We start from the raw sequence: 12,147 nt of genomic DNA, 5'->3' as shown, positions 1-12,147 counted from the left end.
AAATAAAGATCTTCATATTACCTTCAAATACATTGTCTATTGACTGAAGATAGATTTTGCTTTATTTGTAATATACAATAAAACACGCTAGAGTAAATTTTTGAATAACTTTGGTGGGCATGGGGTGAAATCAAGATCTGGCTTACAGTTACAGTATCTAGCTACAGTTACTACAGCAACTCCATAATTATCTGAGTTTTGCTGCCCTCTATAGACTACTTATTTTTCCAAGTGCAGTAGAACCCCTATTTTACAAAGCAGGGGATTGAGAAGTTCATAAAATTGAACATCTCAAAATTACAGTAGGCATGGTATATAAATTGCAGTATGAGGCTCTCTATCACTTTCTGGAACTTCAGTGATCTCCAATGCACTGAAGGCATTGGAATGGGAAGGGGATGTCTGTTTATCAACTTTCATTAGGTGACTTCCCTCCCCCCCAAAATCAGGAAAAATGGTTAGTGTAACTGGTTGTTCATAAAAATCAAGGCTCTACTGTAAAAATATAATTGCAATACATATTTGGGAAAAGAGTATGGATGTATTAGAGAGACAAAATGGGTGAGGTAGTGTCTTTTATTGGGCCAGTTTCTGTTGGGGAGGGAGATGAGCTTCTGTGCTTACACAGAGCTCTTCTTCAGGTCCCCAAAGAACCTTCAGGCTCTGAAGAAGAGTTTTGAGTAAGCCCAAAAGCTTGTCTCTCCCACCAACAGAAAACGGCCCAGTAAGAGACACTACCTCACCCACTTTGTCTCTAATGCCCTGGGACCAGCACAGCTACAACTCTTAATAAAATATATGCATATTGGAAGAGAATACTGTAAATTTTCCTGTATTGTTGGAGAGATCAGTCTGATTAATTGAAAATAGTTCAATTGTCATATTCTATCCCCAAATTTATTGCACAAATTCTTAGTAACTTTTCCTTTTGTACTTCAATGTGAGTTGTGTAAGGAGAGGAAGCAGGACAGATACAGGAACAGTTTATGCTTCCTCACTGTACCCTTTTAACATACCTCTCCCATCTTCTGGAGGAGCAACCCTCAGGTGAGTTTGAGGGAAGGAGACATTTTGATTTGACTAAAGGAAATTGGTCTTATTGGAAAAACTGATTGCAGGGAAAAATTGATTGTAATGAATGTCAAGTAGAATTGAGTCACAATGGGAAAAAATGAACTGATTATATATGTTGAGGCAGGTACATTGATTTTTATTCTGGATGGAAAATGGATTCTCATGAATTATACATTTTGATGTGTCTACAGGTGCAGGAAATTGAGAGAGGGTGGCAAATTGCTATTGAATGTGGTGAGGAAAATATAGACTATGAACTGCCACATCCCATCTGCTGCCAGTAGATTCCCTTGGTGGGAGGGGAAATGTGTCATGCTCTCTGGACTGGTTTGTAATTGTGAGTGCCAACCTCAGGGCAGACTGTCAAATAGCAGGGCACACACCGCAAACTCATGGTATGGTCTATAACTAAATTTCACTAGCCCAGTAACAAATGTGAACTCCTGAAGCACTGTACCAGTCTTACCATGGAGCCACAGCCAGTCCCCTTGGGTATTCTAGTCTATCTTTCCACCCAGACAAGCTTGACCTACTGATAGTTGGTGCTTACACCAAAGATTCAGGTTGCTTCCAGTCCCAAGAGATCAGCTCAATTTGTACCTCAGATCTCACAGCAAAGACAACATTTGTAGCCAATCCTATAATAAATCCTTAGTTAGTTAACTAAACTAGGAAGAAGAACTTAGTGTTATTTACAGTTACTTAGTGTTAAAGCAAGCAACATGTATACACTAGTTAGTCTATGGTTTTAAAAGGTGACAGAATTGTAGTAATTTGTCAGCACTGAATATCTATTTGGGCTAACCCAGGTTAACCCCCAGCCCAGAGCTCTGAGGTCGCCCCCCACTCCTGCAGGGCCCTGGAGTTTTTGTAGCCTGTTGTAGGGGAGCCTCAGAAAAAAAAGTTGAGAACCCCTGAAATAGAAGGCAGATTGTGGGGAAGGAAGCGAAACAAAGGGCAGAAAAGATGGCTATCCAAAAAGTGAAAAGACAGTATGGTCCAAAATGCTAAAATCCCAATCTCCAATCAATTCTACATGCTCAAACTCCTGTGCCCTGGTACACCCCACTGACTTAGTTGTGACACCACACTGGCAAAAATAACTCACCTTCCAAGACTGCAGCCTAACAGCATAGAACCTAATGGTGCAATGACCTTGATTTCCCACCATGTCCCCAGCATCAATGGGGATGATGCAGGGGTCTGCTGCACCAGCTGGCTGGTGAGTCAGGGCTGTAGCAGCCCTGGACAATGCAGTAGTGCCAACTCTGTTTTTATTGCAACTCCAGGGATTTTGGGGGCATTTTTCACCTGTCTCATGAAAACATGGTAAAAGGTTGTCAACTCACAAATTTCCTCTTATTCAAAATGGGCACCATCTCCTTTTACCGTTCATGGGGTTGAAGCCAACAAAATGGCCACTATTTCCCACAGTATCTGCATGTGGAAGCAAGGCTGGCCTTAATAAAGTTGCCTGCCACCTCCCATTGTTTTCCAGTGGGAGTGAAGCCATGTCCATAGGCAAAATGACTGTCACCACTCTATAGTCCAAGGGTCTAGACAGGAGACAGGCACTATGAGGAACAACAGAGTCACTCTGAAGGTGGATGGGAAGAATGAGGGGGGACAGGAAGCAGATTTATGGGGAGGCTGAGTGGGGTACAGAAGACAGTCATGGAAAAGGAAGGGATTGGATGTCAGCTCCCCTAGCCTAGGGGCATGATGGGTCAGGAGAGTGCCTTCTGCATAGCCAAGGGAAGGCAGTGCTACAGTCTGACAAATTGATTGCGAGTTACAAGATTTTGGCCTCTGCCAGAGGATCTGTTGCACAGTACTAGAAGGTCCTCCAATCCTTCAATTTTCAGAGCTGGGCAGAGCTATGTCTGAGAGACCTGCTCTACTACTGAGCCTTGCCTTCAACCTTGTCTCTTGAATATCCTGGGACTGACAGGGCTACAAGAACACTGCATATAGGCCAGGGATGGCAGTTCCCTTATCTTGAGGTGAGGAGGGGGTAAATGGCATCTCCCCATGAGCAGCCAAGGAGAGGCATGCATAGAGTGCACCAAACATTGGTTAATATGAGGTTGAAAAGTCAAACACACATAGCAGGAGTTGAGGGGAGTCAGGGAACCCAAAGCCTAAGGAAAAGTCATGGGTTGATAAGACCTTTAAAAATCTGGGGGGGGTTCCCTCTGGAGCCAATCCACCATGCCAGGTGTGGGGCTCACTACCTTTCACCTACTGATAGGGTTGCCAACCCTCCCTGTTTTGCCAGGAGTCTCACAGAATCGGGCTCCATCTCCCAGAGGTCACCAAAGCCAAACCAGGAGATTTTAGGCCGCTAAAAGTCCAGCAGCGTATTGGGGCTAAGGCAGGCTCCCTGCCTACCCTGACCCTGCGCCACTCCCAGAAGTGGCTGGGGCCAGCATGTCCCTGTGGCCCCTGGAGGTGGGAGTAGGGGATCTCCGTTCACTGCCCCTGCGCTGAGCGCCAACTCTGCAGCTCCCATTGGCCAGGAACTGTGGCCAATAGGAGCTGTGGTGGCGGTGCCTGTAGGCAGGGCAGCACACAGAACCCCGTGCCCTGCCCTGCCCTGCCCAGGGGCTGCAAGGATGTGCTGGCTGCTTCCAGGAGCAGCACGGGGCCGGGGCCAGGGCAGGCAGGCAGCCTGCCTTAACCCAGCTGCGCAGGAGCTACCAGAGGTAAGCACTGCCCAGACCGAGCCCACACCTCTCATCCCCTCCCTCTCCCCAACCACCTGCCCCAGCCCTGAGCCCCCTCCCAGAGCCAGTACCCTTCACCCCCTCCTGCACCCAACCCCCTGCCCCAGTCAAGCCCCCTCCTGCACCCCAACTCCCTCCCAGAGCCTGCATCCCAACCCCCAACCCCACCAGGTGAGAGGGAGTGAGGGTGGGGGAGAGTGAGCGTTGGCAGCGTTAGTCCGTATCCGCACGGACAGAAGTACTTGTGGCACCTTAGAGGCTAACAAATTAGGGCTGTAGCCCACGAAAGCTTATGCTCTAATAAATTTGTTAGTCTAAGGGGCCACGAGAACTCCAGTTCTTCTTTCTACCTCTTGCGCTTGCTAATACTGCACTGACCAAAGGAAACCTTCAAGCGCGCCCCCGCCTCCCAGCGCCTCGTGGCTGCAGCCCCAGCCCCCCAGACTCCCTCACGCGCTAGAAGGTCCAGCTCGCGAGCCGCCCGGGGCCTGCCAGAGGTTATGCGCCACGGGAGAAGAGATCCACCTGTGCGCATGCCCCGGGCGGCCCCGTCTCAGTGCGGAACGTTTGCTCCCTGCTCAGTGCGGCCACCCGGACGGGAATCACCGCTGCGCCTCTAGCGCGCGGGGCTGGGGAGTCGGGTTCTGTTCCGGCGCTGGCGGCTGCTCGGAGGTGAGGAGTGAGCGGGGCCGGTGTGTTCCGTCGCCCCCACGCCGGGCTCTTCCTCTTGCCCTCCTCTTATAGGGCGGCTCCGCGCAGCGGGGAGGGGGCTTCGCCTCGGCGGACCCCTCTGCAGCGCGCGTGGTGAGCAGAGTCCCGGCTGGGGCTGGGGCTGGGGGATAGAGACAGGGCCCACCTCGCCCTGCCGTAATTGGTCTCTGGCCGCGGCTGGGACAGGTGATTGGAGAGGAGCGCTGTCAGTCACTCCCAGCGTTGGGTCTGCTAACAGCCGCCGGCCCCAGGCAATGGCTGCGCCGGGCAGGGGGCCGCGGGGAGCCCGCCCCACGGGCGTCAGAGCCGCAGTGGAGCGATCCCTCCCCCCACGTGAGTGCCGGGGAAGGGCCAGCAGCCTTGAGCCTCCCCGCCTGGAGGGGCCCTGAGGCCTAGGGGAGGGAAGGGTCCGTAGTCCCTGGCGTCTGCGTGGGCTTCGCTGGGGCGGGTGTGGGGCCAGGTCAGGGAGTCCAGCTCTTGGCGCTGCGTCAGATTTTATGCCCATCTTTAGTTACTTGGGGATACTTCCCTTGTTTCAGGTATTCTTCAAAGCCGGGGACCTCGTCTCGCCTGGAGGGTCAGGCATGACAGCAGTGTCGTGTGTGCCTGTCTGCCAGGGAGGCCGCCGCCTCTAAACTCAACCCTCGCCCTCCTGGCAGCCATGGGAGGGCCTTTCAGAAAATTATCACTTATTTGAATCCTGGATACAAATTAATGGAAAGAGGCCAAGAGGAAAAATAAGCAGCTATATAGCGCTTTGATTAAAGTGAGTGCACATTCTTTGTTAGAAAGGGTTGTGGTATTCGTTCTGAATTTACAAGTGAATAGAATAAAACCATATTGGTATGTATAACTTCTCTCTCTCAAACTGTGGGAAATTAGAAATGGAGAATTCTGAGTTATGCCTGAATTATTCTTTCCATTTTTGTTCCATTTAATAGTTTAACCCCCTTAATTTAGGACTTGTCTACATTTAGTGCTGATGCTGTAGAACTGTAGCGCTTCAGTATAGAGACTGTGTACAATAAGTCAACAGGAAGAGTTGTCCTGTCAACATTGGCAATTCACATCTGAAAGGCTGTAGGTAGGCTAACAGAAGAATTCTTCTGTAGATCTAGTATTGTCCACACAAGTGCTTAGGTTGGATTAGTCTAACTACATCGCTCAGGGGTGTGAATTTTTTACACTGTGTGTGACATAGCTGGGTCCATCTGATTTTTCAAGTGTGATGCTTTCAGATACAAAAGTATCTTGTTTTGTTGGTGGTTAAATATGAGATTGCATAGATGCCATTTACTGTTGTTTTAACCAGACTGGGTTACCAAATATTTCATACTTACTGTTCTCAGGTGAGACACAAGTGGGTGAGAATGTTATTGAACTAACCTCTATTCATGAGAGAGATAAGCTTTTGAGTTTACACAGTTCATGTCTGTGTGAGCTCCTTTCACAAATAGAAGTTGGTTCAATAAAAAGATATTGCCTCACTCACCTTATACTGGGATCAACACACCTACACCAACAACATTGCATGCTCTTATGTGAGTCACTTAGAGCCTGTTTAACCATCCTACCATAAGACTCAACAAAATGGTCACTTAATTGTTTTATTCTACCACATACATGCTTTAAAGAAAGAGGGCTCATATGTTATTGTTCATGAGAAAGGGAGTGGGGAAAAAGAGTTTTGAGAATTTAAATTGAAGTTAGATAGATTAGCTGACATTCCTGAAGCTGAAAACTGTTATAACTATTTGTATATGCATCTTCCTGTACATCATGAGATTACATTAAAGAAATTAAGTAGCTGACAAAGTTGGGGGGAGGCAGGAATAGTTCTCATTTTATAAAGATCTAGTTTTTTATAAATTCACAATTTTCTCATCTTTTGCTGTAGGCAGGACTAGATTTGTAGGTGCATAGAGATCTCTTTAATATTGGAGAGAGAAATACTACCAGAAATTGTTTGTGTGAGATTTTAACTTCCCAGTTAATAAATTGGAGAACAAATGCTGTTAATAATGGTTGGGCCTAGTTATTTGTAGGTATAACAGACCAGATTTCCTTCAGCAAATAGTCACTTAACAAGAGGTGATGCTGTTTTGGACTTGCTTTAGTGAGTAAAGACATTATAGAAGAACTGGTCATAAAAAAAAAACCTTGGATCAGGTGATCCCTAGTTGACTCAGTGTAAATTAAATGTGAGAATAGCTACAACCTAGTTTTGGCTAAGGTTTTTGATTTCAAAAGGGCAGATTTGGGGAAATTAAGGGAACTAGATAGTAAAGTCATCTGGACTGAAGAGCTCAGGGACTTAAAGGTGGAAGCTTAGTTTTTGCACCTTTGCTTTAAGAAATTCCATCTGGAATTTGCATCACCCGGGGGGTGGGGGAGAGAAGACTTGCAATTTATTCCTTTTTTTGTTTACCTCCATGTAACATGGGTTTATCAAATTAGATGTTGCCAGACTAACGTGATATCCATTATCTAATCAAAGGTATGTTTAGACAAGGAAAATGCAGGAGACCTAATCTGTCTGGGCTTCAGTAAAGTATTTGACAGAGTCCCACACATGAAATAAGTTAAAATGCAGATGATGGGGATTAGTACAAGATCTGTAACTATAAAGAACTGACTATTACAGGGTATGACAGGGCCACCCACCTCTAATGAGCATCTCCATCAGGTGGGTGCAGATCTGTGCTCTCTGCATGCAGTGCCCCTGTTTACAGTAAACCTTGATAGGCAGGTCTTCAGGGGTATATCATTCCAGCTAAGCTATGTTTAGTCTACATGTCTAACCACACAAACAAAAAGCTCTAACAGGGCCAATCACAGTGCCTTTGGAATGTATTGAGCCCTGTCTCTAGACTCAGTTTTCAGCCCTTTCTGGGCTAGTCTAAAATCTATCCCTGCTCTGTTATAGAGTAGTGACCCCATGGCCTTCTCCCTGGAGATGGAGTCCTGACCTTCACTGGGGCCTCTAAGCAACACATGTCCCCTTCTCAAGGCTTTGGCCACTGCCAGTGGCCAGACCCGGGCCCACCCACTACTCCAGGTCATGAGCCAAGGAGCCTGTAAAAAGCTGCCTTGCCTTGCCCCTACCCCACCCTAAGGACTGAAGCTCTCCCATGAGCTCCTACAGCCAGCAAAGAGCACCTTCCTCACCTCCCAGGTCCCAGCAAGCAACTGATCTATTCAGGCCCTGCGGCTCCTTTTAACCGGGCTTGCTGTGTGCTGATTGGCCACTTTACTGCAGCTTCTCTAGGCAGGCATGGAGGACCCACCTTCGCTGCTCCTTTTCTGGGGTGGAGTGTAGTAGGACAGCAAGGCCTCCAGCAGGGGGCCTCAAAGGTCCTGGTATACCCCATCACAGGGAGACAGGGTTATGCTGAAAGGAGAGCTATCTATCTGGAGGGAGATTACTAGTGAAGTTCCTTGAGGATCTATTTGGGGACCAATCTTTAATATTCATTAGTGACCATGGCACAGAAAGTAGAAGTGTGCTAATGAAATTTGCTAATGACACAAAGTTGGTAGGCATCTGTACAGAGGAGGACTGAACTATTATATATGAGGAATTGGGTGATATAGAGAATTGGAGTAATAGAAATTGGATGAAATTTAATAATACAAAGTGCAAGCTCATGCACTTAGGCAATAACAAGAATTCCTGTTTTAAACTTGGGGCTCAACCGTTGGAAACAACAGAGGAGAAAGACCCACATGCATTAGTTGATCACAAGATGAGTATGAACTACCAGTATAATGTGGCTGTGAAAAAGTCAGATATGATCCTACAATAACATGTGAGCTATTTCCAATAGAGGAATATATAAAGTACTAATGCTATTGTGCAAGGCATTGGTAAGATCTCAGCTGGAATTCTGTGTACAATTCTGGTCACCCATGTTCAAGAAAAATGATTTCAAACTGGAAAAGGTGCAGAGGAGGACTACTAAGATAATCAGGGAAATGAAGAGCCTATTTTACTAGGCTTGGGTTGTTTAGCGTAGCAAAATTTAGGCTGAGAGGGAATATGATTGTTAACTCTAAATACGTCAAGGTGGCAATCACCATGGAGGGAGAAGAGCTAATTAAGGCAAAGGACAGTGTCAGCACAAGCATAGAAGGGTATAAACTAGCCATGAATAAATTTAGGCTGGATATTAGAAGGAGGTTTCTAACCATCAGAGGAGTGAGGTTCTGGAACAGCTTTCCAGTAGGTGTAATGGGGGCAAACAAGCTACCTAGTTTTAAGGTGGAGCTTGATAAATTTAAAATATGGAATTGTCTGACTGGATTGCCTATGATAGTAGGGGACTGGACTCAATGACCAAGGATGTCCCTTCCTGTGCTATGTATGTTGTTTGATTGTTGTTTTGGATTATAAACCTTTTGGGTCTGATTAAGCTTTTGTATAGTAGTACTTGCCAGACAATAATTAGCATTGAAGAAGGTGCAAAGACAATTATGGGAGAAGAAGACATAATGGGCTAGTGAAAGCTAGCATCAGTGCAAGTGTGGAAACTTGGGTGAATGTGAAAAGAAATAAGATAAGTAGAGAGGGAGGCAGAACTCTGAAGGACCTTGATAACAAGAAGTTTGAATTTTAACATTGTGAACAAAAGGGAGCCCATGGAGGAACTTACAGCCCAATCCAACTCCTGTTCAAGTCAGTAGGGGAGACCTTTCTTAGTGGAAGTTGGATTAGGCGAAGTGGTGACATGGTCAGGAAGATTGACTTAGCAGCTATGTTTTGACCGGATTGAAAAGTCAAATGTGTATTGTGTCAAAGGCAATGTGTATTGTTTAAGAGGATGCAATAAGCAACGTGGGAAAGATGAGGGCCTGGACTAAAATTTTGGTTGTGGATATAAAGAAGGTGTTTAATCATAAAAATATTGTGGAGAAAGAAACAACAAAATTTGGCCACAGCCTGGATGAAGGAAAGAGAAGTCAGTGATGACTCCAAGCTTATGGGTGTGAATTATAGAAGGGATGGTATTTCTGTCAAAAGAGACAGCTAATAGGGGCTCAATGGGCAGTGTTTGATGGGGGGAGAAAGAAATTTGGTTTGACCATTTTTAGTTTAAGTTAATGAGACGTCCAGGAGGGGATGTTAGAGAGACAAGTTGAGTAAATTGAATAAAGAGAGACAGGTCAGTGGGAAGGTAAATTTGAAGTGATTGGAAAGACAGTTAGCTGAAGCCCTTGGGGCAAATAAAATTGCTCAAGAAAAGAGTGTAAAGTGAAGAGACCAAGGATGGGACAAAAAGAGACCCTCCACCAGCGAGTGTGAGAAGGGGAGATTAATTAACCTGTAACCAGTAAAAATGGACTATTAAAATGCTGATCTGCCAGTACAAGGGGGCTTGCTCATGTTTTGTTAATAAGTTTTGCAGTCAATGTATCCTTGATTTCCTGTCTTTCTTGGCAGCAGAAGGAACAAAGAGTGTGTGTGAGAATCCAGTCTTTCCGCTACGATTCTGAGCTTGACATAGTTATACATCCCTTTGTCAGTCTGCAGTTTGGATGAGAGACTTGGAAGAAAAACCTAAAAACACTATCAGAAGTGAAGCAATTCCCCAGCATGGTGCTATGGATCTTATATTGCTGGAAGTGGCATCCCTTAGATATGCTGTAAAACTTCAGTCCTAACTATTTGTCATTAAAGATTGAATGGCTAGTACTCTTCTCTATAGTAATAACTCTGTTATCTCATCAGAATTCTATGCTGGGTAATTACATTTGATTTACCAAAATTTCCCATGCTATTTCACCTTACTCCCAAACCACTGCTGTGATTCACCTCAGAGTGGCTCTATTGCAGTGAGAGGAAGAAAACAAACTTTTGTGTTCATTTCTTTATATTTTTAAGGTATTCTTATAAGGCTAAGAATAAAACAGTAGTTGTTTGATTTATCTTTAAGAAGTTGGTATGTTAACTTATTTGTCTTTTTACCGAGAGGGTGACTTTCATTATTGTTTTAAACAGCCAAGAAGCAAGATATTTGCCCAATAAACTCTTTGTTGGTGAATTGACCTGGCAAATAGGGACATACAACCTAGTTCATGTCAAGTTCATATTAATAGGTAAACTACTTTAAATGAGAAACTGAGCAACTGATAACCTGGAGTTATACTTCACAGTACTGATCTTTGGTTTTGTTCAGAACAGCCTGTTTATCTCAGCATGGATCGACCTAGGTCTCGTTTGCGGGGAGGTGATGAACAAGCCTCTCCCCTAGAACACAGTCATGGTGAAGAGGAGAGACAGTGGCAGCAGGAGCGCCTTAGCAGAGAAGAGGCCTATTACCACTTCATTAATGAACTGAGTGATGAAGACTACAGGTTAATGAGAGACCACAGTCTTCTTGGCACTCCTGGTAAGATATGGATGGCTACAGCAGATGAGACAATACACTGGTATAAATGTGGAGTGGTGTTATGTCAGTGTAACTGAAAATACAATTTGGTCTGTGTGTCTGGGGAATGACTGAGATTTTTTTTCTTTTAAAGTTGATGGCCCCTCCCTTAAAAAATGAACAATTTTAAATGGGTATTAAAGCTTGAGAAACAAAAATTCATTCTCCCAGCATAATGTTTAGATTTATAATATGCATCCAAGTTACAACCTCTGGGCACACATACAATAATTTAAAATATTCATTTACAAATATCATACTTAAAGTACACCTTGTATGGAAGAGAATTTCTTCAGCATCTGAATTCTTAGAACACACTGATACTAATAGGTTGGCAGGTTATAATGACATGCTTAGATACATGTAGCCTCTTTGTTTCTGGTGCCTACTTTTTTATTGTATTGTCTGTATTTGTATTGTATTTATAATCATGCTGGTGTCTCTCCTATGTCTTACTGTTCTTACTTTATTTCTGAAAATTGTCAGTAACAAAAGAAATATAGGAAACAGTTTCATTGTTATGCTTGTATAAACAAGTAATATGCAAACATTTTTGAGACAATCAAAATATCTTACTGAAAGGCTGAGGGCATATATTACCTAAATATGTGAACTATTTCAGGAGAAATAACAGCAGAAGAGCTACAGCAACGTCTAGAGGGGGCAAAGGAGCATCTAGCATCACAAACTGATGTAGAAAATAGGGAAGGTGAAGGAGAAACTGCTGGAGGTAAGCTTTCTTTATTTACTTCTATAGATAAAGCATTACATTTTTCTGTATATTAAAATACTGGCCTGTTCAAGTGACATCCATACTAAGTCTGTTTCATCTTTGTTCTATGTAGCTCTTTTTCTCCAAGTAGTAAAATGAATAGAATGTATATCCTAATGATGTGAAAGTAAATTAACTTATAGTACTTCACAATAACTGATTTAGATTTGCAACAAATTACTTACCCTGACCATTCCCCTCCAAAAAGCAATATTTGCACAGAAATAACTTATTTGTTTCTGCCTCTTAAAAATAAGGCTAGATTAAGCTATTTTCTTATTTATTATAGAAGTTGGCAAAACAGCTAACGTAAGGAGAGAAGTAAAAGCCATCTGAAAAACTAAAGTTAATCTTTTAAAAAAAACAACAACAACAACAACAACTTTCCCTTCTTTAAAACAAGGTAAATTCTATGTTGAAATTAATATTAGCTCCC

The 12,147-nt window shown here is 44.1% G+C and overlaps 1 protein-coding gene across 7 annotated transcripts in view; it reads left to right on the top strand.

Moving 5' to 3' along the window:
* The first annotated feature begins 4,351 nt into the window (after window positions 1-4,351).
* The window catches only part of RNF6 (ring finger protein 6), a 32,470-nt gene continuing 24,674 nt past the window's right edge, over window positions 4,352-12,147 (top strand). For 3 of the 7 annotated variants that reach the window (XR_006277634.1, XM_043504318.1, XM_043504317.1), the window contains exons 1-4: window positions 4,412-4,604; window positions 5,051-5,277; window positions 10,688-10,900; window positions 11,562-11,669. Coding sequence is in view for 6 of the 7 variants with exons in the window: in XM_043504318.1 (XP_043360253.1) it covers window positions 10,708-10,900; window positions 11,562-11,669 (301 nt within the window). In the remaining variant the exon portion in view is untranslated. Of the gene's footprint in view, window positions 4,605-4,675; window positions 5,278-10,687; window positions 10,901-11,561; window positions 11,670-12,147 lie in introns of those variants that run through there. The other 4 variants (XM_038386739.2, XM_043504316.1, XM_038386740.2 and 1 more) reach the window with 4 other exon arrangements.

The sequence above is a fragment of the Dermochelys coriacea genome, chromosome 1, assembly GCF_009764565.3.
Source record: "Dermochelys coriacea isolate rDerCor1 chromosome 1, rDerCor1.pri.v4, whole genome shotgun sequence".
Classification (NCBI taxonomy): Eukaryota; Metazoa; Chordata; order Testudines; family Dermochelyidae; genus Dermochelys; species Dermochelys coriacea.
The sequence above is the reverse complement of the archived record's forward strand: the minus strand, read 5'-3'. Positions and strand labels throughout refer to the sequence as shown.